This window comes from Mesoplodon mirus, assembly GCF_964341445.2.
Source record: "Mesoplodon mirus genome assembly, chromosome: 12".
Taxonomy (NCBI): domain Eukaryota; kingdom Metazoa; phylum Chordata; class Mammalia; order Artiodactyla; family Ziphiidae; genus Mesoplodon; species Mesoplodon mirus.
In genome coordinates this window covers 102,995,890-103,022,082 of record NC_138988.1, presented here as the reverse complement: position 1 = coordinate 103,022,082, position 26,193 = coordinate 102,995,890, and the positions used below count along the sequence as shown (strand labels likewise).

Sequence of the window (26,193 nt, the reverse complement as noted above, 5' to 3'; positions counted from 1 at the left end):
ATCAGATTTTTGTGTGCAAGCCTGAATTTTGTTCCCATCAACAGTCTTTGGAAAAGTCCTAGGAATGGCCTGATAAAGTCACTGAGTGATTGCCTGAGTCTGATCGTATAAGTAAACGGCCAGGTCTCCCAGCTGTAATTCTAGAGACCTTTCAGGACTCTGCCAATTAGTGGCAAACTGAATGCTGGGCCTGGCTTCACTGACAAGCATATGAACTAGTTGAGATAAGCCAGAGAAACCAGGTGGATAGGTTTGAATGACTGTATGAAATCCCTCAGCAAATGTGTGAGGATCTTTGGTTACTTTAGGAATATCTTTGACTGTGGCTCACAGTTCAGCTTTAGTCCAGGGAGTATAAAAAATTAAGGGTTTCAAAGAAATAAACGCTTGTTGCACCAGGCAGTGACTCCCATTGTGTATCTCTCAAGATAGGAGACAACTACAGAAACGCCACCTGCATTCAATAAAGAAACGCCACCTGCATTCAATAAAGATTCAACCTATACCATCTGTTGGGAATGCCCAGACACGGTAACTCTTTCTGTAATTCATTACAGTTTAGTGTACACACATCCACACTCATGCAGGAACTCTGAAAAGATCCTGTTATTTGAGTATGGGCAAAAAAAACCTTTAATATTCTCTGTGCCTAAGTTTCTTCACCAGTAAAATGAGTATTAAAAATCCTGCTTTTGGGCCTCCCTGGTGGCGCAGTGGTTGAGAGTCCGCCTGCAGATGCAGGGGATACGGGTTCGTGCCCCGGTCTGGGAGGATCCCATATGCCGCGGAGCGGCTGGGCCCGTGAGCCATGGCCGCTGGGCCTGCGCGTCCGGAGCCTGTGCTCCGCAATGGGGGAGGCCACAACAGTGAGAGGCCCGCATACCGCAAAAAAAAAAAAAAAAAAAAAAAAAATCCTGCTTTATTGAGAGAAAAAAAAAGAAATGAAGGGTCTAGCCTCTGAATTCTCAAAAGGCTGAATTTTAAAGGGACAGGTTCTGACCAGTTTAGAGGAAAAGGGAGTGGAAAGAATTTCAGAGAAAAAGGGACATTGGGCAAGAGACTTAGCCTGGGGGGCGCTGATGGTGTAGAGGCGGGGTGGGCGGCAGAGAAGGGCAGAAGGGAGACGGCGCTGGGGGCCGAGCCTGAGGCAAAGAAGCCGAGGAAGAGCCTGAGCTTCAGGAACCACTTGATCTTTAATTGTCTGTGGGCCTCAGTTAATCTTAACATCTTATTTTGCAGAGAGGCAACTTTAGGCTCCTAACAACATCTGGAAGCCTCAAAATACCCACAGAAGCAGGTGTTCCATTCAGTTCTGGACATTTGAGAACTGTGGTTGTCCAGTTCAGTTTTAAGAAAAGAAAGTTCGGGGATTTAAAAAGTTCCGCCTGATGGTTGCTGATATTCTAAACTACCTTTGGTCAGGTGAGTCCATTTAGTTAGGAAAGTGAATGAGGAAGGACCACGATTTTAAAACATAACGTCAGACAGATATTAGGAGGCTGCTGGTGGCAGAGAGGAGCAAAATATTTAAATAACTGGGATCCCGTTTCTCAGAGGTGATTTTTGGTTCGTTTGGCGGGAGTAAGTGACTTTTTTTTTTTCTGGCCGCGTGGCTCGCGGGATCTCAGTTCCTCGACCAGGGGTTGAACCCGGGCTCTCGGCAGTGAGCCAAATCCTAACCGCTAGACCACCAGGGAACTCCCAAGACTAATTTTCAAACAGCCAAAACAGCTCAAACAGCCCACAGGTCTAACACCAGCCAGTTCTAAGGGGACAGTCTGGTCCCAGAGGAGCCTGGGTCCCTAGAACAGACCGCGTTCCCTGGATCCACCCAAAAGGCAAGCCTATGCCAGTTGGAACAGTAAGTGCCAAATGAGTACTTGCACACAGAACAAGGCCTTGACCAGAAAGGACCAGACTTTAACATACATCCTAAATAAAATCTGGAGAGCTTCCAAACGCAAAGAAGCTGGGACCCAGGAGAAAGATGTACCTTCAAAATCCAGGGTCGGTGAGAAAAGCAGTGACGATGAGCTCAAGGTGGGCACCGCACCTGTTTGCTCAGCAGCCCAGGAGCTGTCAGGGGTCTTCTCTGGTTCCCGGATGGGTCACCAAAATGTTGACCTAAAGTGAAAAGACGGCCAGCTATTCCCCAGCAAAGACGGGTTTATTCGGGGTCAGCAGAGAATTGAAACTCGAGATTTCAACCGTGGCGGCCACGGTGCAAACGCCTGAGAGGCGGGAAGGAGCCGCTTTTATAGAGGGTAGAGGATGGTGGGCGGGCTTAGTAAACAGAGTCCCTGTTTCTTATTGGTTGAGTCTTGGCCAATAAGAAGGGGAATCTTTCTTCTTTCCCCCTTGGGCTCTGCTGTCCACGCAGGGTTGAGACCTCCCCCGATGGTCTCCCGACTCTATTTAACTGAGGTTTCCATTCATTAATTTTTACCGTATGGATACCCCATATTTTGTTTATCCATTGGGCAGCTGGTGGCCATTAGGGTTGTTTCCACTTTTTGGCTACTATGAATTGTGCTGCTTGAACATTGCTGTGCAGGTTTTTGTGTAGACACGAGGTTCCCTTCTCCTGGGTATCCTGATATCTCTCAGTAAGACTAATGAATAAACTAATACGTTTGCAGTTTTCCCTGCTATCAGGCTTATCCTCGCAATCCACTTTCCAACCTAATACTAGAGTTTAAGCATGTAAATCTTTTAAGTGTGTAAATCAGATCTTGCTGAGCCTGTATTTAAAACCTTTCAACAACTTTCCACTGCACTGGAAAAAAAGTGCAAAAACCTCCACGTGCCCTAACCTCTTCAACCGCCCAGGGTGGGCCGGGGTGCTTACAAATGCCCATCCGTTTCCCCAACTCGATTTTAGGTAAAGTGAGGCTAGAGGCTGCGGGACCACTAGCACGAGCAATTGTTATCGGGGCTTTCTTGTCCCCGAGCACTTAGATGGGAGGGGCCAGGCTGCCCCACTGCAGACCCTTCTCCTCTCCTGGGGTCCTGCCTGAAAACTCCAGCCCCAAGATCCCAGCCTGTTAGAGCTGAAAGGAGCCTTGGGGAGAGTCCAGTCTGGTGATCTCCGAGCTGTGCTCTGCGGAGCCCCAGGGGAGAGGGGTCAGCCGGGGACAGAGGGCGTGAAGCTGAGTGGACAGGGCTCTGCAGGATGTGTTTTCTGCTAGTTTTTGTCTGAATAAAACCGCTGAAAGAAAAAAGGAATTTGAGAACAAATTGATTGAACCCAACCCTCTTCATTGACAGATGCGGAAACCAAGGCAAAAGCAAGCCCAGCTCTTCTCCCAGCCAGAGTGGGGAAGCTGCTCTCACCCGTGGGGGGCCGGTGTGTCCCAGTGTCCCTGCTTCCCGAGAAGGACGCCTGGAGCCCTGCCGGACAGTCAGCACACTTCGGAACTCAGAGGCAGCAAAGGGAGCAGTTAAAGACAGACGGACAAATGCTCGAGAGAAAATAAGACGCAAGTTTTCCATCCGAGGTACGAGCAGACGAGGGCTGCCTGGGGCCAGAGGGACAGAAGAGGAATCTCTCGCTAAGGACTTGCCCGGCCGGCAGCACAGGCAGGAAGCGCTGCCTCCAGAAACGTCAGCGCAGAGGATGAGCCGAGGCTTGGTCACGTGACCAGGCTCGGAAAGAGCGTTGGGGGAGGGGCCCCAGAAATGAACAACACGGAGAAGGAACGGAAAGGCGGTGCGTGAGATAAGCCGAGGCGGGGCTCTGCAGGCTGCGGCGGAGCTGGCGTCCTCCTCCCTCCCCCTCCCCAGCCGGAGAGCAGCCGCTGTTGGGATCCAGCTGCCATTTTTCAAACCAATTGAGGAGCCCTGTTACTGCCCTCGGGAGGGAGTGTGTCTGTGTCTTCTGAGTCAGCAGCTCGGACCGGGACCTCTGGGGACAAGCTCTCAAGGCCCTAATCGTCCCCTCAGAGTTAAAAATAAAAGTTAAAAATAAAAAGTTAAAAAAATAAAAATAAATAAATAAATAAAAAGAGTAGCAAGCCACTACTCTTGACTTTACACTGCCGCAGGGGGCGGAGGTCGGGGGTGTCTCTTGCCACAGAGGTTTTCCATCCAAGGCGCCAGAGAGCGGCAGCCCACCAGCAGCACGTTTTTCTTCCCATTCGCGCTGTCTCCTGCTTCAGGTCCCCGTCCTGAAGTCATCCATCAGCTGTCCCACTTGCCAGAAGTAAGTGACATTGGGAGTGACATTACTGCTTTCCAAAACAAAGAAGCCCACATTTCTCTGGCTGAGAAAAGTTGCAGAGCCCTGGTTCCCCTTCTTTTTATTTTTTATTTTTTTGCGGTACGCGGGCCTCTCACTGCTGTGGCCTCCCCCGTTGCGGAGCACAGGCTCCAGACGCGCAGGCTCGACAGCCATGGCTCACGGGCCCAGCCGCTCCACGACATGTGGGATTTTCCCGGACCGGGGCACGAACCCGTGTTCCCTGCATCGGCAGGCGGACTCTCAACCACTGCGCCACCAGGGAAGCTCCGTGGTTCCCCTTCCTAAACCTGAAACAGTCACTCGGGTAAGACCGTTGACGGGAGGGAAAGCTGTGGAATAAAGCAGAGACTGTGAGCTAAACCACCCCTTCTGACTGGTCTGCAATCCGGAGACCAAACCGCTGTCTGTTAACTGTTTACTTTTCCTCCAGTTTGTTTGGCATTGTGTAGACGCTCCCTCAGAAAACAGACCCACTTTACCTCCAGCCTGAGATCAGAAGAGGGGGGTTGGGAAGGGAGATGAAATCAGAGCACCTGCGGGCCTTAGGGGCCACACCCAGACTTCTCTCTCTCCCAAAACATGAAAGTCAGGGATGCTTTTTCTGCTTTTCTATAAAAATAGGACAGCAGCAAAATCATCCCTGGATGTAGCTGATGAAAACACACATCTCAATTCAAGGTAATCCATATAAACGTGGGACCTCAACATGGCCCAGTCCCGGCATGGTGTCACCTTCCAGGAAATAACAGTCTGACATAAAAATAGGACTGAAAGCAGTGCAAATCTGGAGAGAAATTTAAAGAGGAAACATTTTTTTCCCTTAAAACCCAGGAAGACATCTATAGAAGATTATATTTCTTCTTTTTTTTTTTCGGTCGTGCCTGCACGCGGGATCTTAGTTCCCGGACCAGGGATGGAACCCGTGCCCCCTGCCATGGGAGCACGGAGTCCTAACCACTGGACCGCCGGGAAGTCCCAGGAAGTTATATTTCTTCATCTCCCTCTTGCCCCTCAACCCCACAGCCTTCATCACAGCCCCCAGAGACCTTGCTCAACCACCTGATAGCCAGTCCACCGGGTCCGCCCGCCCCACCTCCTCTCCTCTCTGTTTACTCCATCAACTCAGCCTTTCTGGATTCTGTAAGTTTCTACCGTTCTTGTCTTAGCACCTGGATTCTGCGCAAAGTGGACCCTAGGGACCAGGAACTGATCTAACCAGGAGGTGGGAGGTGGCAGGAGCCGGAGGAAAGGTCCAGAGGTGAACACAGACGACAGTGCTTTTCCCTTGCCTCATCTCTGTGGGCCTCTGCTGGGAAGGGAAGTGTATCACCCTGCTTCCCAGAGGCGCTGCCTCAGCCCTAAGCCCCCCTCCATCCTTCCCCCGCCCGTGGATCAGGATGCACTCCTCCCCAACCAGCCTGCTGAAGACACTCCCTGGGCATTCCCAGCGTTTCTCTTTGCAAACCAGGAGCAATGACACTGGTTTAAGGACCTAATTCCTCCCTCCTCTGGGTCACTGTGTCCAGCAAGAGGGAGGAAAGTTCACTCACTTTGTTATTTCTTTCACAGGGGCCTTTGGCCACGAAACAACCCAGGTGGCTACAACCAGAGCCAGCGTGGGGGCAGCTCCAAACCCTGAAGGTCTGAGAAGGCGGGAATTGTCCTTGGCTTGTTGTCATGGAAACCACAATAGAGGCTCTTGCCTCCTGACCAACCCTGATGCTTCCCCGTGTGCCCCCCACCCCATGGCATGGCACGCCCCCTCCTCTCAGGAGCTGTGATAATAAAACATCTTTTCAATAGTCATTGTCTCCTGATCTGTTGGCCTTAGTATAACCCAAATTTTCTATTAATACACTATTTTTTGTTTTTTGGTTTTTTTTGCAGTACGCGGGCCTCTCACTGTTGTGGCCTCTCCCGTTGCGGAGCACAGGCTCCGGACGCTCAGGCTCAGCGGCCATGGCTCACGGGCCCAGCCGCTCCGTGGCATGTGGGATCTTCCCGGACCGGGGCACGAACCCGTGTCCCCTGCATCGGCAGGCGGACTCTCAACCACTGAGCCACCAGGGAAGCCCCAAAACACTATTTTTAAAAACAGTTGGGGAACCTCTCATTCCCCACTACCAACCTCAAGAGGGTGAGGCTCACCTCCTCAGAGCAGGATCCCCAGGTGCACCCTGGTGGATCTGACCCCACTGGACTTGCTCCAGGAAGGTGGTCGTGGTTTCTTCCTTTCCTTTGTCAGCCTTGGTGAACTTCGACAGCGACATTCCATCCCATCAGGTCTGTGATGAAATCCAAGGTTGAGGGAGTTCCCGGGTTGCCTAGTGGTTAGGATTCTGGGCTTTCACCGCCGTGGCCCAAGTTCAGTCCTTGGTCTGGGAATTGAGATCCCGCAAGCCGTGCAGCGCAGCCCCTTGCCCCCCACCCCGCCCCGCCCCCCACACACAAAGAAGAGAGAAATCCAAGGTTGATTTAATTCTTGGTTCTCAACTCTCCAGCACTGGCCTGACCAAATCACTTGATTTTCTGGACTTGGCTCTAGTATCGTCCTGGTGGAGGGGACATGTTAGCAACTGGTCCAGCCTGAATACAAACAGAGTAGTCTTTCCTCCTTATTGACAGTCATGAATCCTTTCATAAACTGCTGCGATTCTGTAACCTGCTTTATCTTCTCTACAGCCAGGTGGAAGTGAGAGTTTCCACTGCCTAAGTGGAGGTCCTGGTGGCACCAAGTCAGCGACCAGTCTCGAAAGCTGGACCCCATGCTCTGACACAGACAATGTGCTTCTCTGCTTCAGTAACCATCATCCTCCCACCATTTCAGTTGGTGAGGTCTAATCTCAGCTCAGCGTGCTGGCTGTCTATTGCTATGTGATGAAGCACCTCAAAATTCTGTAGCTTGGATCAAAAGCAGGGTCTCAGAGAGAGATCTGCACACCCATGTTGACAGCAGCATTATTCACAATAGCCAAAAGGTGGAAGCAGCCCTAGTGTCCATCAGTGGATGAATGGATAAACAAACTTTGGTATAAACACACAATGGAATATTATTCAGCATTTAAAAGGAAGGAAATTCTTTTCTTTTAATTTGTTTTATTTTTGGCTGCGTTGGGTCTTCATTGATGTGTGCAGGCTTTTCTCTAGTTGTGGAGAGCGGGGGCTACTCTTTGTTGCAGTGTGCGGGCTTCTCCTTGCAGTGGCTTCTCTTGCATGCAGAACACAGGCTCTAGGCGTGCGGGCTTCAGTAGTTGCAGCACGCAGGCTCAGTAGTTGTGGCTCACGGGCTCTAGAGCACAGGCTCAGTAGTTGTGGCTCACGGGCTTAGCTGCTCCGCGGTATGTGGGATCTTCCCGGACCAGGGCTTCAACCCGTGTCCCCTGCATTGGCAGGCGGATTCTTAACCATTGCGCCCCCAGGGAAGCCCCAGGAAGGAAATTCTGACATGAGCTACAGCATGGATGAGCCTTGAAGATATTATGCTGAGTGAAGTAAGCCAGTCATAGTATGAGTCCACTTATATGAAGTTCCTAGAGTCATCAAATTCATAGATGCAGAAAGTAGAATGGTGGTTGTCAGCGGCTGGGTTGCAGGGGGCATGAGGAATTTTTGTTTAATGAGTGAAGAGTTTCACTTTGGGACGATGAAAAGAGTTCTAGTGGTGATGGTTGCACAACAATGTGAATGTACTTAACGCCACTGAGGTGCCACTTTAGAAAGGTTAGGACGGTAAATTTAACGTGTCTCATTTTATCACCATTTTTTTTAAACAAAAACATTTCACACATCTATATAATGGTATAAACCACTGCTACCTCAATAAAAAATTCTTAAACAAAAAAATAGTAATAAAATTAAAAAGGAAAACACTGGTGGTTGAGAACCACACTCTGTGACCACTTCTCATAGTTGTTAAGTTGGGTCAATTTCAGCTCTTATCACAGCAGCACTCCCTAAGCTCCAGCCCGCCCGGCAAGCAGCTGAGCACAATTTCTGAGAACAGGTTGCAGGCAGCTTGCAGGAGCTGGGGTAGGAAAGAAGGACCCTGTGCTCTAATAACGGGGATCCGTGCTATGGTCACTGATTGCTGCTCTGACCACAGAGGTGCAGACACAGAGCTGGGCAGCACGGCTGCGGCCTCCACTGCTGTTGTGACAAGCCCTGCAGCCTCCAGCTGAAACAACTTCCAGAGAGTTTAAAGAACGGGTGCTTGTTTTTACGTTCTGGTTTTTTCCCCCTTTGGGAGTCAGACATTAAAGGACTAAAACGTTCAAAAGAAACCACATATACAGAGCAATCTAGAAAGTCCCAGCACATACCTTAAGAAGGGTGCAGGCTCAGAAGAGCCCTGAGAAGACCTTAAGTTTATTCCTCTCGTTGATCTCCAGCACAGAGATGCCCGATAACGATAATTAAAAAAACTTTTTTTAGGGCTTCCCTGGTGGCGCAGTGGTTGAGAGTCCGCCTGCCGATGCAGGGGACACGGGTTCGTGCCCCGGTCCGGGAAGTTCCTGGGCCCGTGAGCCATGGCCGCTGAGCCTGTGCGTCCGGAGCCTGTGCTCCGCAGCGGGAGAGGCCACGACAGTGAGAGGCCCGCGTACCGCAAAAAAAACCAAACAACTTTTTTAAACCATTTTAAAAATTGAAGTATAGTTAATTGACAATGCTGTGTTAGTTTCAAGGTTACAGCAAAGTGACTCAGATATATATATATATCTCCTTTTTCAGATTCTTTTCCAGTATAGGTTATTACAAGATATTGAATATAGTTCCCTGTGCTCTACAATAGATCCTTGTCGTTCATCTGTTTTACATACAGTGGCCCACACACCATTCTGTAACATCATACATTGGCTGTTTGGAAAATACTGATTTACTAAGAAATGCAGGTCTTCCAAACATCACCACCGTTCATTAGACACTATCAAAAATCACATTTGTGGGCTTCCCTGGTGGCGCAGTGGTTAGGAATCCGCCTGCCAATGCAGGGGACACGGGTTCGAGCCCTGGTCCGGGAAGATCCCACATGCCACGGAGCAACTAAGCCCGTGCGCCACAACTACTACCGAGCCTGTGCTCTAGAGCCCACGAGCCACAACTGCTGAAGCCTGTGCGCCTGGAGCCCGTGCTCCTCAACAAGAGAAGCCACCACAATGAGAAGCCCACGCAGAGCAATGAAGAGTAGCCCCCCCTCGCTGCAACTAGAGAAAGCCCGCACACAGCAACAAAGACAAACAGCCAAAAATAAATAAATTAATTAATTAAAAGAACTTTTCAAATATACTCTGTGCATGTACAGGCATATGCTATATATACGTAAAAAAATTTTTTTTTCAGGACCACATTAAATTAAACCTTAAGCCGGGGTTCCCTGGTGGTCTAATGGTTAGGATTAGGTGCTATCACTGCTGCGGCCCAGGTTCAATCCCTCCTCGGGGAACTGAGATCCTGCAAGCCACGCGGTGCGGCCAAAACAAAACTAAAACCTTAACCCAAGGAGTCAGGATGGGCTGCTGAGGAAGAAAACATATCTCAGCTTTTGCTTCACCTACCTCCAAGAAACAGGGCCAGGTCTCGGGTGAGGCAAGATGGGTACCTGCTTTGGGCACAAAATTTAAGGGGCACCAAAAAACTTAGCAGTCAAGATAAATAATATTTTAATTCAATATTTAAAAAGTCCAAATTAATGCAAAAAAATCGATGAGAAACAAAACATCGAAATTGTATTTTTGTTTTCTTGGCTGCGCCGTGTGTCTTGTGGAATCTTAGTTCCCTGACTAGGGATTGAACCCCGGGCCCTCGGCAGTGAGAGCGTGGAGCCCTAACCACTGGACCGCCAGGGAAGTCCCTGAAATTTTAAATAGAAACAGAACTAGGAAAAAAAAAAAAAAGGGCAGATCCTGGTTATATGGAGGCTGAAACATATAATTGTGGACAGGGGAGAAGGGAGGCTTCTTTAAGAAAAAGATTACAAAATCACAAGTAAAAATCAGGTAAGAATATGAATATTTAGAATAAGGAAATAAGTAACAACGAAGTATAAATTATTAAAAGACTAAACTATACCACAAATATCACAAAATCCAGAAAACATAATTTTTTAACTGCCTAAAATGCTTCTAACATATGTTTTCCCCCCATATTTTTGTAGGAACATTTTGGAAAATCCCCTTCAAGTTTCCTTCATATATCAGCTGTAAAAGTTGTATCATAGGTTTGTGCCCCCAAACACAGGACTCTGATCAACTTTTTAATTTTTTTTAGATTTTTTTTTGATGTGGACCATTTTTAAAGTTTTTATTGAATTTGTTACAATATTGCTTCTGTTTTATGTTTTAGTTTTTTGGCTGCGAGGCATGTGGGATCTTAGCTCCCCGACCAGGGATTGAACCCGCACCCCCTGCACTGGAAGTCGAAGTCTCAACCACTGGACTGCCAGGGAAGTCCCCAGGGCTCTGATCAATTCTATTTCACATGATAACCATCAAAAAACATTCCTTTCCCCACGAGCCTCCCCAGAGCATCTCACAACACGGCAGCTGGCTTCTTCAGTGCCAGCAAGAGACCTAATCACAGAAGTGACACCCCATCACTGTTGAGTAGGAAGGCATCTCTAGGCCCTGCCCATGCTAAAGGACAGGGGATTACACTGAACACTGGAGGGCATCAGAATAGGCCACCGCAAAATGTGCCGCTTTGGCATAAGGATTATTTTGAGCTGAAGAAAATCAAGAAACAACGTTGAGAAAATCAAGAAAAAAACCCTCTCTGCCCTCCCCGAATCGGGCTAAAAGCTGGATGTAATTTCCATTTGCGAAGCTGTCTCCCCTCCTCCTACCAGGAGGAGGAGGAGAACTCATAGACTCATTGATTCTAGGCTCTTATCAGCCCAGAGACTGCAGCGGAGGAATCTACACAACAAACCTTACTAGACAACCCTTATCTTCCATGAGTTTCTCTCATGTATTTATCTTCCTGGGTTTGCCACTCCTAAAACTATAAACCCCCTTTCCTTGTCTTGTCTCTTCTCTACATATATATGGTTGTTTGTTAAGATGGTATTGTCGGTGAAAAAAACTATGTTGAGGAAAAAAACTGATAGTTGATCTAATAAAGAAACGGAAAATTTTATTCAAGCCAACCTGACCATTTTAATCGGGGAGACAGTCTCTCTGAAAGCTCTGAGGACTGGCAAAGCACAGTTATATAAGTTTTTGAGACAAAGGGTTATACGTCAAATGATTTACAGTTTATACAATCCAGATCTGCATATACAAAGCAAGTAGTGGGTCATCCTGACTCTGTAAGATTAAGAAGGCACGGTATCTCCTAAGGAGGTCTGGTTAACGCAGAGGCGAAATACACTCTAAGGGGTAGTGAGGAGGCCCAGATGAGCAGAGAAAAAAAATGGATGTTTAAATTTTTCTTATCTTGCCATAAAATATGTGTTTTACTTCATTGCATGACTATGTGAACACATCAGAAGGGGCCTGAGAACACTTAAGCTTCCGTAGTTTCATCATAAATCTGCCTCTGAGCAGAAGTCATCATTACTAACTGGGCGGCTCCAGAAAAACGTCCCAAAGGAGGCAAACATTTGGAAATTGCCTTAAAGACCAGGAAAGTTCAATAAGTGGAGGTGGGGGGCAGGACACTCCAGACAACGAGGAGAGCACCGGTACTTTCAAGGGAAGAGCGTCCTCTAGAGTGCTGGTTTTAATACGATGGTGAGGATGGTGATGGTGACACTGTGGTCCTGCTGTGGAATGCTTTGCTCAAACCACAGCTTGGCGAAGCCCAGTGTGTAAACCAGGTAGAATTGCCCTTTCTCAGGCAGGCCTGGGGCCCTGGTGCCTCGGCTCACATCAGCCCAGGGGGTTCCTAGGGGAGCTGTGCAGAAAATGTCATCTGAAGGGGACTAGACAGGAGGGTGTGAAAGCAGATGGAGTCACATGATGTCGGGTGAGGGGTCTGGAGCGTACGTAGCAGATGTGCACAGTGGTGTCACAGCAGGCTACGATTCCTCCAACAAGGCTGCACACAAGACATCTGCACGGGACAAAGAGTTCCACGAGAAGCAAGTTTCCCTCCCACCTCTCACCCCCAGTCCCTTGGTACGGCTCCCCAGAGCCATTCCTCTGTCGACAAGATCTTTCCAGAGATACGCCAGGCATACACAGAGATGTGTTCTGTATATGTCAGTTTTTGTCCACATAAATATCCTATCCTTTGTTTTTTTGCTCGTTCATTCTTTTTCCCCCCAATCAAACAAATCAACCAGGTTTGTTCTTTTGGTGGAAGTTGGTGGGAAGGAGAAAACTCAGAACAGGAAAGTTCAAAGAACCTTCCACGTGGCTGGAGGGCAAGCAGACAGGGAGGAAACGGCCAAGCTCTGGGGTTACACCTGGAGCCAGATCCCGCTCTGTCCCCTAGGAGTTGAAAGCACATCCCTTGACCTCTGCGAGGCTCCATTTACTCTTTCTTTCAAAATTATGATAATAATGCCTTCCTGTTAGGACACTGGTCTGCAAGCAGCAGAAAGCTCAGTCATGCTGATTGAACCAGAAGGTTGTATTTATTTATTTTTTTAAACCTCACACGGTAGGAGGTCCAAAGACCAAGCTCCTTGGCTCTCAGTGATGGAGGGGCCGTGCCACCACCCCCCCAAGCTGGGGTGTTTGCAAACAGGGGTGCGGATTTCTCCGTTGTCACGATTCCTGGAGCTGCTAGTGGCATTTTGAGGGTAGGGCTCGTGGATGTTAAAGATCTCAGACTGTTTGCAGCGGACGGTCACAATAAAGAACTGTCCTGCTCACAATGCCAGTAGCCTTCACACTGAGAAACCCGAGCGCCTCAAGGACCCTGTGTTTCCCACGCTCAGGAATCGCGCCACCTCTGACGGTTGGCCAGGTGGCCTCGACTGTCGTGGGCGCTAAAGCACCGTCGCACCTCCTCTTGGCAAAAGGATGGAAGCTACCTCTCGGACGTCCCCCCTGAGTCTTAGTGGCTGGGTCACTTGCTCATTCCTGAACCCCTCCTAGGGTCGGATGAGACAGGAGCTCTTCTGGAGGAGGGGGCCGGCCGCGTGGGGGAGGGGTGGGACACCTGCGAGCAAGGTGGGTACCAGCCCCAGGCCGGCTACAATAGTCAGAGGCTGCCTTAAGGGTCCTGGAACGAGGCGCCGCCTGCGGCCACTCTTGCGCGTTCCCCTCCCCTTCCCCCAGGGCCTCTGTAGGGCTGAAAGGTGCCCCCCTGCAGCCTTGCTGCTGCCCCGGGTCTCCTCCCTCACAGAGGCCCCCCGGCCTCCCTGACCAGGTCGGATCCCAACTTCTTAGCATCTGCTGCAGGGGCTGACTCTCTCTGTACCCGTGTGGCTTTTCTGGTTAACCGTGGTCTCCTCCGATAGATATATGGAGAGGGCCCCGAGGGTGGGACCTCCGACATTCCCACCAAACAAGAGTGGGACAGGGCTGCGACCACGGCCCTCGGGCCCTGAGAGCGGGGCCTCCTTCAGTAAGTTCGGCTCCCTCCTGTCCCCGCCCCGGAGCAGCGCAACGAGGTCGGAGCCCAAGAGGCTCACCACAGCCTCACCGTCTCTGTGAAGTCCTACTTCATCTTTAAGATAGTTGGCAAATTTTGTACTTCATAATACGTCAATGCTTACGTTAATGTAAAAACAGTGATCTTCTTTCCCAAATCTTTTTTTTTTCTTTTTTTTCCCCACACCTCCCGGCTTACCTCCGCAGGGAAAGCGCGGAGTCCTAACCACTGGACCGCCAGGGAGTTGCCATCTTCTTCCCCAAATCTTGATGTTGTTCCAACAGGCAGACAAGCCAGGTGTATCTGGGGCCTCTTGTAAGTCCCCAAGTTGAGATGTCGTCACGGCATTCCACACCGGGCACGGGCGGGCCCGAAAGATCCCACCAAGGGGACCCGGCATCAGCACGTTCTTGCTAGAAATACTTTTGGGGCCCATCCCGGACCTACTGACTCCGAAGCCCTAGGGTACGGCCCAGCCGTGAGCTCGCACACCCCCGCCAGATGACGCTGACGCGCGCCATAGTTTGAGAAGCCCCTACTTGGAGGCAGGTGGAGTCAGCCCTAGAAACGAAGCAAAGCAAAACCAACAGTGAGAAAACACTTCGGGCAGTCTCCTCCTCCGGCCCCCCGCCCCCCGCCCCCCCGGGTTTGCGTCCCTGGAAGGCCGGCGGCGAGCGGCGGGCCCCTCTGCTCAGGCCCGAGCTCGGAGCGCGGCGGGCGGGACGAGGGGAGGAGCGGGGACGTGCCCCCGGGCCCCGCGCGAATGGCCTCCGGTCGCTCTCGGCTGGCGGCGGCCTCCCTCCCCGCCCCGGCCCCGGCCCCGCGCGTCCCCGGACCGCCTCCGCCCCACAACTGGTCGGAGTGCCCTCAGCGCCGGTCCGGGCCCGCTTCCGCGCGCCCAGAACTTGGGGAGGAAGGAAGAGACCGTCCCCACAGGCGAGTTTTCCGCAGTTGTGCGCCTGCCCCGGGGACCTCCTGGGCCGATGCGACCGCCGGGAGGAGACCGCTCTGCGACCCTCCAGAGGGCAGGCCCGTCGGGACCCGCGGGGCCAACTTTGCGAACTGGAGGACGACGAAGCTGAGCGCGAGTTCACCCCGAAGCTCCGGAGGCAGGGCGGGCGCAGGCCCGCTGGGCGGGAGGGGGTGAAAGGGAGCCCCGACTTCCGCGCCGTCCCCCCTCTCCGCGGAGCCCTTGGACCCCGCCCGCCCGGGCCCAGCGGCCGCGCCTCCGGGCGCCGGGCCCTCCCCCGCCGCGGGCAGGCGCATCACCGAGCGGCCGCGTCGAGCCCCGGCCCGGCCCGCATCCTCCTCCCGCTCCGGCCTGGGCACCCCGGCTGAAACCCGGCGCCTGCCGACTGGGACTACCTACTCCACTCGGGCCGGGGCGGGTGCTGCGCGCTCTTCCCACCAGCCCAGGCATCACGTCTCCAGAGAACAAGTCCCGGGGTCAGACGGCGTCATGGAGCCCCCGGGGGCGCAGCTGCTAAGTTTGGAGGCGCCGGGACCTGCGCCTTTTGAAGACCCCCTTTCTGCCGAGGAGCCGCCCGTCCCAGGGGTCCTCTGCACCGAGGGTGGCGGGGACGGCGGCAGCACGTCGGCGGCCCCGAGCTCCGACGCCGAGGGCCCGTCCCCGCAGGAAGAGGCTGCCTCCTGGGAGCAGGAGGAGCTGCTGGAAAGCCGCCACCGCTGCCGCGCGCGCTCCTTCTCTCTGCCCGCCGACCCGATCCTGCAGGCGGCCAAGTTCCTGCAGCGGCGGCGGCCGCCTGCCCCGGGGCCGGACGCGGAGGGCGGCGAGAGGGCCGAGGACGCGCCGCACATCCCGGGCTGCTGCGCCAAGTGCCAGAAGCGGGTGCAGTTCGCGGACGCGCTGGGGCTGAGCCTGGCCAGCGTGAAGCACTTCAGCGAGGCCGAGGAGCCGCAGGTGCCGCCCGCCGTGATCTCCCGCCTGCGCAGCCTCCCGGCGCGCGCCGAGGACCTGGAGCAGCTCCCGGGCCTGCTGGCCGTGGTGGCGGCGGCCGCGCCCCTCCGCGCACCGCCTCCCCGGCTGCGGCCTCTCTTCGAGCTCCCCGGGCCGAGCGCCGCAGCCGAGCGCCTGCGGCGACAGCGCGTGTGCCTGGAGCGCGTGCAGTGCTCGGCACCCTGGGGCGCGGAGGTGACCGGCTCCGGCCGGGTGCTGGGCTGCCCAGGGCCGCGCGTCGTGGCCGTGCGCTACACCTTCACCGAGTGGCGCTCCTTCCTGGACGTGCCGGCCGAGCTGCAGCCCGAGCCAGGGAAGCCTCCGCCGCCAGAGGCGCCGTCGGGGGGGCCGGGGGAGGCCGAGGAGGAGCTGAGCGCCGAGCGCTTCCACTTCGCGCTATGCCTGCCCCCGGGCCTGCAACCCAAGGAGGGGGAGGACGCGGACGCTCCGGGCGTCGCCGTCCACTTCGCCGTCTGCTACCGCTGCGCCCAGGGCGAGTACTGGGACAACAACGCGGGGGCCAACTACACGCTGCGCTACGTGCGCCCTGCCGACGCGCGCTGAGCCCGCAGTCCTCGGCACCGCAGGGCTCGCAGGGACGCGGGAAGGGGCCGACGGCGCGCGGAGCCCAGGCAGCCGCGACGCTTTACGGAGCGTCATCCTCCTGGAGAGAAGAAGCCGCTCCCCGCAAGCTCGCGCCCCAGACAACCCGCCAGCAAGCACGGAGCCCTACCCGGCGAAGCGCCCTACCTTGCCGGCCTCTTTCCCGTCGCTTTGGCCTCTGGAGTTCTCGCTGCGCGTCGAATGGGAAGAAATCCAAGAGATTCCGAGCAGTGGCTTTCTCCACGAAAAAGACTCCTGACTCCTGAGCGAGGCTGCAAACCCTTTGGATTTGTTTTTAACTGTGGACATCCCCTCGGGTCTCAGGGAGCGGTCGAAGCATCCCGCCGCCTCGTGCCGAGGGACGACGGCGTGAACTGCGGGCCCGCGGGAGCCCGCGGCCTGTTTCTCGAGAAAACCAGGTGGGGCCTTGGCCGGGCAGTCCTTTTCTCTTACCTGGGATCTGGGAAATGTTTGCTGAGACTCGTGCACTTGCGTACAAATGTCCTTTTGAAAAGTAAAGGCCACGTGCACGTCTGTTACTTGATATTTCAGCTCCCGGCAGTTTGGGAGACCTCGGCAGTCGGGCCATCTTCTGCAGCGGATGATGCTACACTTTAAAGTGGTCAAACAACAATATTTTCAAATTTCCCTTCTTCCATCCCTCCTGTCTGATGTGGAAAGGCCCAGATTTCCCATAATGGGCTGGAGTGTTCTTAAAAGTGTTTTGTAAAAGTCGTTCTTTCCCCGGGCAAAATAAGATGCTTGGTGAGTTGAAATGCCAGCGTAATCGGCAGGCCTTGGCCGTGAGCCGTCAGAGCCGGTCTTTGGCCTCCAGCCTCCAGCCGCGATGTGTAGGCAAAGCACATCGTAGCTGCTAGACTCCTGGGCCATTAGCAGTCAGAGATGCCGGACTCTCGGTGGCTGGACTTCAAGCCGGGGAGATGAGGGATGGAAAGGTGGCTTCTGTCCCTCTTGGAGCCACAGCAGGGAGTCGTGGCTTGAATGATGAAGCATGCCCAGCAAGAAAATCCTGCTCCGAATCCGGTGGGCACCAGCCTGGCTGGCCTTCTTCATTCACTGCTGATGGCTGTGGATGCCAAGATCAGGGCTGGTGAGCCTCCTGAGGGCTGGATTTCTTCATACCTTGGTCCTGCCTTGGTAACTTGTCTTTCTTTGGTTTTCATATGTTCGAGCACATGGCTAGTGCAATCAGTTGGTTTTGTAATGCTAATCTTTAAGGAGGGATTGTTTCACTGAGAACCGGGGTAGGTATCATACAGCCCACGGGCCAAATTCAGCCTGAAGCCTGTTCTTGTAGGGCCTGAGAGCTAAGAATGTTTTTTACATTTTTAAATATTTGGGAAAAATTCAAAAGAAGAATACTATTTTTGTGACACATGAGAATTGTATGAAATTCAAATTTCGGTGTCCATAAATAAAGTTTTATAGGAACACAGCCATGCACGTTCATTCACATACTATCCATGATTGCTTTCCTGCTACATGAGTAGAGTTGAGCAGATGCAACAGAGACCATATGGCAAACTCTAAATATTTACTATCTGGCTCTTTATAGAAAAGTCTGCCAACCCCTGCTTTAGAGAAGTAGTATTTTTTTTAAACTATATGTCGAGAGTCATACTTAATAAAGCAGTTAAACTTTTAGTGAAATTTGTCACTTGAAGTAAACCTCCTTTGGGTAAAGATAAAACTGGTTACATTACTTCAGGAATCTTGGTTGATTACAGTAAACACTAAGACACCAAATGTACAGTTATTACTGTACTGGGGAGGGGAATCTACCTGCTTCTTACTTCTAAGAAATAACACAAAGTCAAGGCAGCTAAAATATAGCACCCATCTGAATTAACATCAAGCTACAAAAAACTGCCAGATATTTCGATGCCTCAAAATGGGATGTCTCAAGCTATAGGAATATTTAGATTGAACTCTGGTTTGTAGACATCCTTTTTGACTATAGCAGTGTTTGCTAGGGGTAACTGATCATGGAAAAAAATTTAAGTATTAATTTATTAGTGGAAAGCCATCAAGTTAATGAATTACAATTTACTCTTGGAGTAAAGCAGACTAAAAAATGGTCACATGGATGAAACAATACCTAATTCACATGTGCTTATAAAAATCAATAATAAGCATTTATTAGAATTACATAATTTTTCTGCTACTAAATACAAATGCAATCAAGCCTTTTCATTCTATGTCTGGTACTGGGTCTGGTATATCACTTCCTTTTTTTTTTTTTTTTTTTTTTTTTTTGCATTACGCGGGCCTCTCACCGTTGTAGCCTCTCCCGTTGCAGAGCACAGGCTCCGGATGCGCAGGCTCAGCAGCCATGGCTCACGGGCCCAGCCGCTCCGTGGCATGTGGGATCTTCCCAGACCAGGGCACGAACCCATGTCCCCTGCATCGGCAGGTGGACTCTCAACCACAGCGCCACCAGGGAAGCCCTCACTTCCTTTTTAAAAGCACATTATTGCACAATAACAACACCTAAATACATTTTATATTCTTCTTATGTATTTATGAATACATTTTAGTTGAAAAGTATTGATAGTGTATATGGCCTATAACACAGTTTGAAATGCTAGTTTATATGGTAGTAATGCACTCTTTTGAATTGTTTTAGATTATTTAAAATTAAATTAGGAACACAATATAATGATCAAAATAGAGAGCCTCTTGTCTGGTATCTTTTAAAATGGTAACCCATTAAATCTAGAATAAAATACATAAAAAATGGATTTTTAAGAGGTATTTACAGCAAAAATTTTATTCTTATAAAAACCATCACTGATTTTCAAAAGTATATTTTGGAATTCAAACAATTTTAAGAGTACTTATTTAATAATATAAGAACTTCAAATGTGGCTGTTAGGAAAGGAAATCTAGTTTTGCTCTCCCGTAAATCTTGGAGAAAAGCTCTTCTAAGGTTCAGAAATTTGTAAAATATTTTCAACAGCCCAGTCTTTCTGCATGTGGTTATAGCCTTTCAAAGTCCTAGAATTGGCAGTCTTCTAAATGTCAGTTTTATTTTATGAAGTGCCTACTTTTTATTGTAGACTTCACTTTGTGAAGAAACCTAGGGACGTTAAAATAGGTCTTTCTGTTTGTTTGTTTTTGAAAAGTTTCAAAGGAAGAGGCAGTACTGAGGAAGTATTTACGACTGTATTTCCTGAATGGAATGAACACACACACACTTATCTCCAAAGCAAAATTCCCACAATGCAGCTTGGCTTTTTTGTGGTAATATTTATCACAACTTGATAAGTGAGAGTCATTCTACTTGAAAATGTAATAGCTTCAACATCTCACCCAGCTCTAGTGATCAAAAACTAAGTTCTGCTTAGCTCAACTAATGATCCTGACCTCCATCAGACAGACTCCAGTTTCTTCTCTATAAGCAAGGGGGTCCATGGATCACTGGGTCAGGGGATGTTGAATGAAGTATGTGTCCCAATCTAAACAGTGTCAGAAGAGAATTCCCTGGCGGTCCAGTGGTTAGGACTCTGCGCTTTCACTGCTGAGGGGGTGGGTTCAATCCCTGGTGCAGGAACTAAGATCCTGCAAGCTGCGTGGTGTGGCAAAAAAAAAAAAAAAACACAAAAAAACCCAAACACGTGTCGGAAGCAGTGGCTGGAAATGTGGCCTTCTGTACGGAACAAATGTCCCCTGATAAGCCCCAGGTTTATGAAGCAAGGTGACCAGTCACTTCCAAGACCTAACTGGGGAGGCCGGGACCCCGCTCCAGGGTGTGGGCACTGGAGCCTGGGAGCTGGTCGAGCTCTGGGGCCACCAAGTGTCCCTGTCCAGGCAGCAGGGCCACAGCTCAGGCAGCTCTCCTGTGGCACCAGGGAGTGGGCATTTGTCATCCAGAGCCTGGGCTGTAGGGACGGGAACCTTCTGACAGGTGCCCAGTGTTCCACCTGGCCACGCCCTCACCTGCCGGGCCCTCCTTCTGCCCTGAGTGGGGGAGGGCCTCCCCGGTGATGCTGTGGGTTTTGAGCCACGCAGAACCTGCTCATTTCATTTTTGAAGATTTGTGTTGGACTCTTGCTATATCATGTTACGAGTTGTCCATATTTCTGCTTTCTGGTACAACGGTTTTTGCACATTTTAGTATGCTAAGTTTTCTCATTCCCCAACTCATTTGCTTGTTTCTTAGGAGCATGTGGCTTGGAGCACTTGGGGAATTGTGGTCTGTATCATGGGTACTGTGTCAGGAGTGCAGGGAACAGCCTTCAGGAGGAAATGGCAGGCTTTGCCTTCGTGTGACATCATGGAACTGACAGACGTGCCTTTTCGGCTCATGCAGTGGACACGGTTTATAGGTTAAAAGAGGGCACCGCGGCATGTGGTAACTTAACAGGCAGCCCTGGCAAACGGTGAGCTGTTTGCTGTGCAGCTTTGCCCGGTCAGCCCCTGTGATGCCAGGCCTGGACGGTCTTCAGGATGGGGGTTGTGTTTTGTGCAGTCACAGCGGCAAGGGGCTGGGAGCAGGGCAGAAACTGACAACCTGGGCCCAGCCCAGTGACCCCACCTGTCCTCCTACAGGGCCATCCTGGCCTTATTGTTGATAAGCGGGCCGGTGCCTGGAAACCCCCGGAAGAGGCTGGCCCTGGCTTCTCCTCGGGACTAGTGATGGACACTTTCCGCTAGGTGACCTGTTGTGTTTCCTTGTTCCCCTCTGGACTCCCTTCCTCTGATCGGGGAGGCTGTTAGGACGCAGCCCTAAATGGTCCGTTAACCCTCCAAGGGCTGGTTGCTAGAGAGCTAACACTATGACTTTCGGTTCATTAGGACCTAAACTCCTTTAAATCTTTTTGGGAGACGTTGTATTTGCATCTTGTAGAGTTTAGTTCTTTGGCTTTGCCCTCTGTGAGCAGACACATTTTGGCAAGGAAAGAAGTGAGCGACATTTGGGCTGAATGGAGATCTTTTGAGATGGCGAAGATCAAGGGCTTGCTTTTAAGATGTGCTAGTGAGATGTGCCTGGTGAATCTAATAGAAGAGTAGAAGTCTATTTAGGTCATGAGTTCAGAGCCAGTTCAACCCAGAAAATCTTTAGATACACAGACACCTCTGGTAAAGCAAAGACATTTTAGAGACACTTACAGACACTTAAAAAAGTCAGAGCCGTGTAATTACGCATCCCATTCATATTGTCGGCACTGCTCAGGTTCTCTGAAATTTGTTAGCTCAAGTCACTGCTCCAGGAGAACCAAAAGCATCCTAAAGTATCCCGAAATGGGAAACTCGGTCTGAAAATCTGAACTGAATAAAGATTGAAAGCAGGTGGGTTTCGTGAACTAAGCTTGGAACATGTAATCTCCAAGTTGAAAAATTCACGAGCACATCCCACAGAAGGCCTTTCTACAAATAGCTACATGTGTTATGTTGAGGAAGCATCCACTCCAAGAGACGAGAAGTTTCTGATTATGGGAAACTCATGGTCTTTATAGGGGCCCCTGGCAGGGCTCTCTGGAGTGTTTGTGGGCCCAGCGCCTCTCTGGACAGCTTTGGGTGAAGAACCCCTGTTATCAGGAGGCTGTTCTGGGGCAGCTGAAGCAGGATCTTGGATACCCTAAGTAGGTGGAAGGAGGGAGTTAGGTTTTGCCTGATTTTTACATTATATAAAAGGAAATGTGTTTATATTCAGAACCACTTTAAATGGCCTAGAGAATTCCATTTGTATGTCCCTTTCAGTCTGGTTAAGAAGTTGTGTTTTTATGCACTGACTTAAGGCATGTTGTTCATAAAATTATATTTTTCAGCCAGAAAATCCCAAAGCCTGTGTGTTGCCCGTGTCACAATGAAGTGCCGACCCTGAAATTAGTGAGGTCTATTTGTTGTATTAGGATTGTAAATATAAATCTAGTTCAGTTTGAAGGTCCCTGGGATATCTAAAAATTGATATTGTGTGGATAAGTACAGATATAAATGGATACTAAATTGCAGGCAAGTCCTTAACAATGAAATACACAATATGTTCTTTTGGGAAAAAAAAGAGTCCACGTTTAGAAAAATCTGTGAGTCCCCTGCTTAGCTCCCAACCTCCCCGCCCCCTGACCCCCAAATCTGAACTAGAGGTTGCTTTTGTTACCAGATCCTGAGTGATTTTGGACTTTGCTGTTGACCAGATAGTCACTGAAATGAATTTCTCTATTGGTGATTGCCCTGAGAGACTAGTTTTTCTGGCCAAGGAAACACCTTCAAAACGGCTATAAGGTGTTGAGTTCTGAAGCTGGGGGCTGCCCTGCGCTGCATGGCCCACCAGAATGGAGCCTGGAGAAGGTGCGAGGGAGGAAGCGCTGCTTTGGGCCTGGGCCTGCCTGTGGCAGCCTCCCCTGCCCCGAGGCCCTGACCTGGGCCCAGTGGGCTGAAGGCTGCCGTGAAGGCCAAGGCATAGCATCTCGGGCCTTTGCTTTCGACTCTGCCACATCCAGGTGGTTCGGGAGACCTCACCAGATGAATTTGTTAGAGCCAAGGGTTTCTGAGGCCATCGGCACGGCACCATCCTCTGTAGGTACAGGCCTGAGGGGCCCTGGCAGACACCTGTGACGTGTTACCTGTATGTGACTGCAGAGGCTGGGCACTGTCTGGCAGCAAGTTCCAGCCTCTGTGAAGGCACCTCCCTTTGTGAGCGACGGTCTGACGTACGCGGGTGAGCCCAGAGCCCGGCGTGGTTGAGGTCCACGGCCATTGCAATGTCACCAAACACCCCGTCACTCCTCTGGGGTCTGAAAGTGCAATGTAGCTCACCCAGGTGTGTCTGGGATCCCCGAGCTCTCTCAGGGGACTGCCTGTGACAGCTCTGACTCGACAGAGGCTCCCAGCCCTGTGTGGGGTAGGGGCGGATCTCAGGGTCCAAGATGACCATGGCTGTTGGGGGCACAGAGCCTGCCCTTGCGAGCGGGAACCAGGGGGCCCGAGTGGTCCTTTATCAGCCATGCAGCATTGGCAAGAGTGGGCACTCTTCCAAACAGGATATTTTCATGCGATTACATGGAATTTTGTACAGTTCCTTCTAACAGTGTGAGAGAAAATAACCTCATTACCCTCCCTTTTGAGATCTGCCTGAGAAATGTGCCCTGTGGAATGTCTGGGGTGAGTAACAGATTTCTGTGAATGTGACTTTTGATACTGTTTATTTAAACTGAGAACTACTGTAGTCCAAATACAGCCCTTGTGTTTCTCCTCGGTTTTTAAAAGGATGATTATATTTTTGTGGTTTGAAAATGTCTTTTCAATTCTAAGGATTTTTTGGGAAATTTTCTGTTTGCTGCTCTGCTGTATGGTGATATTTCTGTATGTGTTGCACCTAAAAAAATGCTGAACCCAAAGTCCTGATTTGAATAAAGAATGTAAAGCAATTTGGGACTTTGAAAGCTGTCATTGAGTCTGCGGACGTATCTGGTGGTCACAACTGGGACGGGGGCGGGGGGTCGAGGTGGCCACTGGCACCTAGTGGGCAGAGGCTGGGGATGCTGCCAGCACCCTACGAGGCACAGGACGGCCCCCAGCAAAGGGGTCCTGAAATCTCAGCGCTGAGGCTGGAGAACCCAGAGCTGATAGTATTGTCCCAGCTTTGATTTCCTGGCTTTGATAATGTACTAAGGTGACAGAAGATACCATCACCGTGGAAAGCTATGTGAAGTATAGAGGGGAATTCTCTGCTTTTTCTGAAAATTCTTGTGAGCTTCAAACCATTTCAGATAAAAAGTTAACAACAACCACAACAACGTCCAATTAAACTTTTTTTTAAAAAAGAAAACCTGCCATTGCGAAGCGTGTACAGCGTCGTGAGGCGCTGCGCTAGTGGGGGAGGTGGCCTGACGTGGGACAGATGCACCTGCTCCAGGTGAGCCAGGCTGGAGCAGACACAGCTCGGCCCTGGCTGGCCGTGTGCTCTCAAATACATCCCTTCCCTAGTGAGCAGGAGTTTTCACATCTGCCAAATGGGGGCAGTAATTCTTGCCTTACCACACAGCTGTGAGCATGAAGGCAAGTTATTCGTGGGGTGCCAAGCACACACCTTGTTCTCAGCATCTTCCTCTTTCTCTCTGGCCTCTGCCGGCTGGTTTCTACTGGCTCCGTTCTGAGGGTGAAAACCGTCTGACTTCATCAGAACAGAGGAAGCATGAATGAATCTTCTAATTTGGGGAACAAATTGTAGGGGCTCCCACTGTGCGAACCTGACAGACCGTTCTTGGTATCTGGGCAGACAGTCATTTGCTTCTGCTGTTCACAGGATGGGATGTATATTACATGTATATTACATGTATATACATACAATGTACAAATGTTCATCTGACTTCTATCTTTGCATTTCCTTGCAACAGCTTCTTCAGAGATTATCCGCCCTATGTTAAGCAACTACGTTTGGGGGCCTCCTGTTTGTTGACTGCTGTCTGACGTTGTTGAACACCCATTCTTTGTGGCCTGTTTCGGTTCTGTGGCCGCCCACTCCTCACTCACCCCCCTCCCCTCAAGCTGCTCCTTGTCAGTGTCTGTTGGGGCTGATTCTCCTGTCTGTCACCCTGTCCTCCAAAAATTTCTCAACATTCTGTTCTCTTATAAAGAGGCTACGAATTCCATGGGGTGTGTGTGTGTGTGGGAACTGTGTCTAATTCTTTTTGTGCCCCCGGCAGTGGCCAGCATGCCCTGAGTCAGCTTGTCGGAATCCATTCACCGTCTCTGCAAGTGTCGATGGGGCACTGCCCATGTGGCAGGCACAGCCGTGGCCCTGGGACATGTGGGGATTAAGACATGCGGGGCGTGGCTGTCACGGAGCTCACACGCGGGATGGTTGGAGCTTTGCGTGGACAACTCCCAAGCTGCATCTGTGCTCACATTTCCACCTTCCTTTCCTCTCCCAGCCCCAGCGGGCTAGCTCCACACACGTTAAGGAAATGCCATTTCCCCCCATAAGTCTGACACTCGGCATCCCTGGGGTGGGTGCTGTGAGAATCTCTGTTAGGGGAGGGCTGGGAGGCCACGTGGCCCTGCCTGTTTCCCTCAGGTGGGTCTTCCTCGTGGTGGAGGGCGTGGGTAGTCTTTGGACAAAGGCTGCTGCCTTATACCGCAGGGAGCTGCTTCTCAGCCTAGAGCCTGGTCTGTCCATCCACCCCTTTACATCAAACCCGTTTCACGAGCAAATATGTCCAGACATCCAGGGAGTGAGACTGTCATGTTGAAAACCTGTTTGGCGGCGTCTACTGAAGCTGACCATACACATAACCCCCTGATCAGAAACTCCACGCTCGTACGTCAGCGTGTACATGTGGGCACCAAGAGACACGTGCAGGAGGTTTACAGCAGCGCTGTTTGTAACAGTCAAAAGCAGGAAACATGTGCTACAGTCCTGACCAGCACCTGGAGATCTTCACGCAGCATGTGAAAGGGCACAGACGGCACAGAGGGAGACCCAGGTCCACACACCCCACGTCACAGCTCCCGGAGATCCAGAGCCCGTTAGTGCAGTGGTGGGCAAACCCACCGTGTCCTAGCTCGGCACTTATGTCTCTCTCTTGCTGCGGGGGAATGGCTGATTGAGATTTGGTGAGATCCCCCCAGGATGCGGTGCTGTTTGCCGGGAAGATTTCACCCAGTCCTAAGAGCCATCAGTCAGGGCTGGACGCTGAGGGATTCCTCCTGCCCGCCCCTCACTGCCGCCCACGGTGACCTGCTTGGCGGATCCTGGTGTGTGAGCTCATCCGTCACCCATCCGTCTGAGGGTGGGAGGCCACAACTAGGCATGTGTACTCTCCTGCTGGGAGGGTCTCCTTGGGAAAAGGGATTTATTTAACCCATGCTGACTCTCACTTGGCAGTGT

General features: G+C 51.1%; 2 protein-coding genes across 4 annotated transcripts in view; one reads left to right on the top strand and one right to left on the bottom strand.

The window, feature by feature from the left end:
- RPP40 (ribonuclease P/MRP subunit p40) overlaps nt 1-3,428 on the bottom strand; it is a 48,125-nt gene extending 44,697 nt beyond the window's left edge. For 2 of the 3 annotated variants that reach the window (XM_082638873.1, XM_082638872.1), the window contains exons 1-2: nt 3,334-3,428; nt 1,994-2,124 (exon numbers count right to left, since the gene is read on the bottom strand). The gene's annotated coding sequence lies outside the window, so the exon portion shown is untranslated. The remainder of the gene's footprint in view (nt 1-1,993; nt 2,125-3,333) is intronic. The other variant, XM_082638871.1, reaches the window with a different exon arrangement.
- Nucleotides 3,429-14,611: 11,183 nt separating this feature from the next.
- PPP1R3G (protein phosphatase 1 regulatory subunit 3G) lies at nt 14,612-18,172 on the top strand. Its single transcript, XM_082638898.1, has one exon. The coding sequence runs from the start codon at nt 15,240-15,242 to the stop codon at nt 16,299-16,301; it is 1,062 nt and encodes a 353-aa protein (XP_082495024.1). The 5' UTR covers nt 14,612-15,239; the 3' UTR covers nt 16,302-18,172.
- The last annotated feature ends 8,021 nt before the right edge of the window (nt 18,173-26,193 follow it).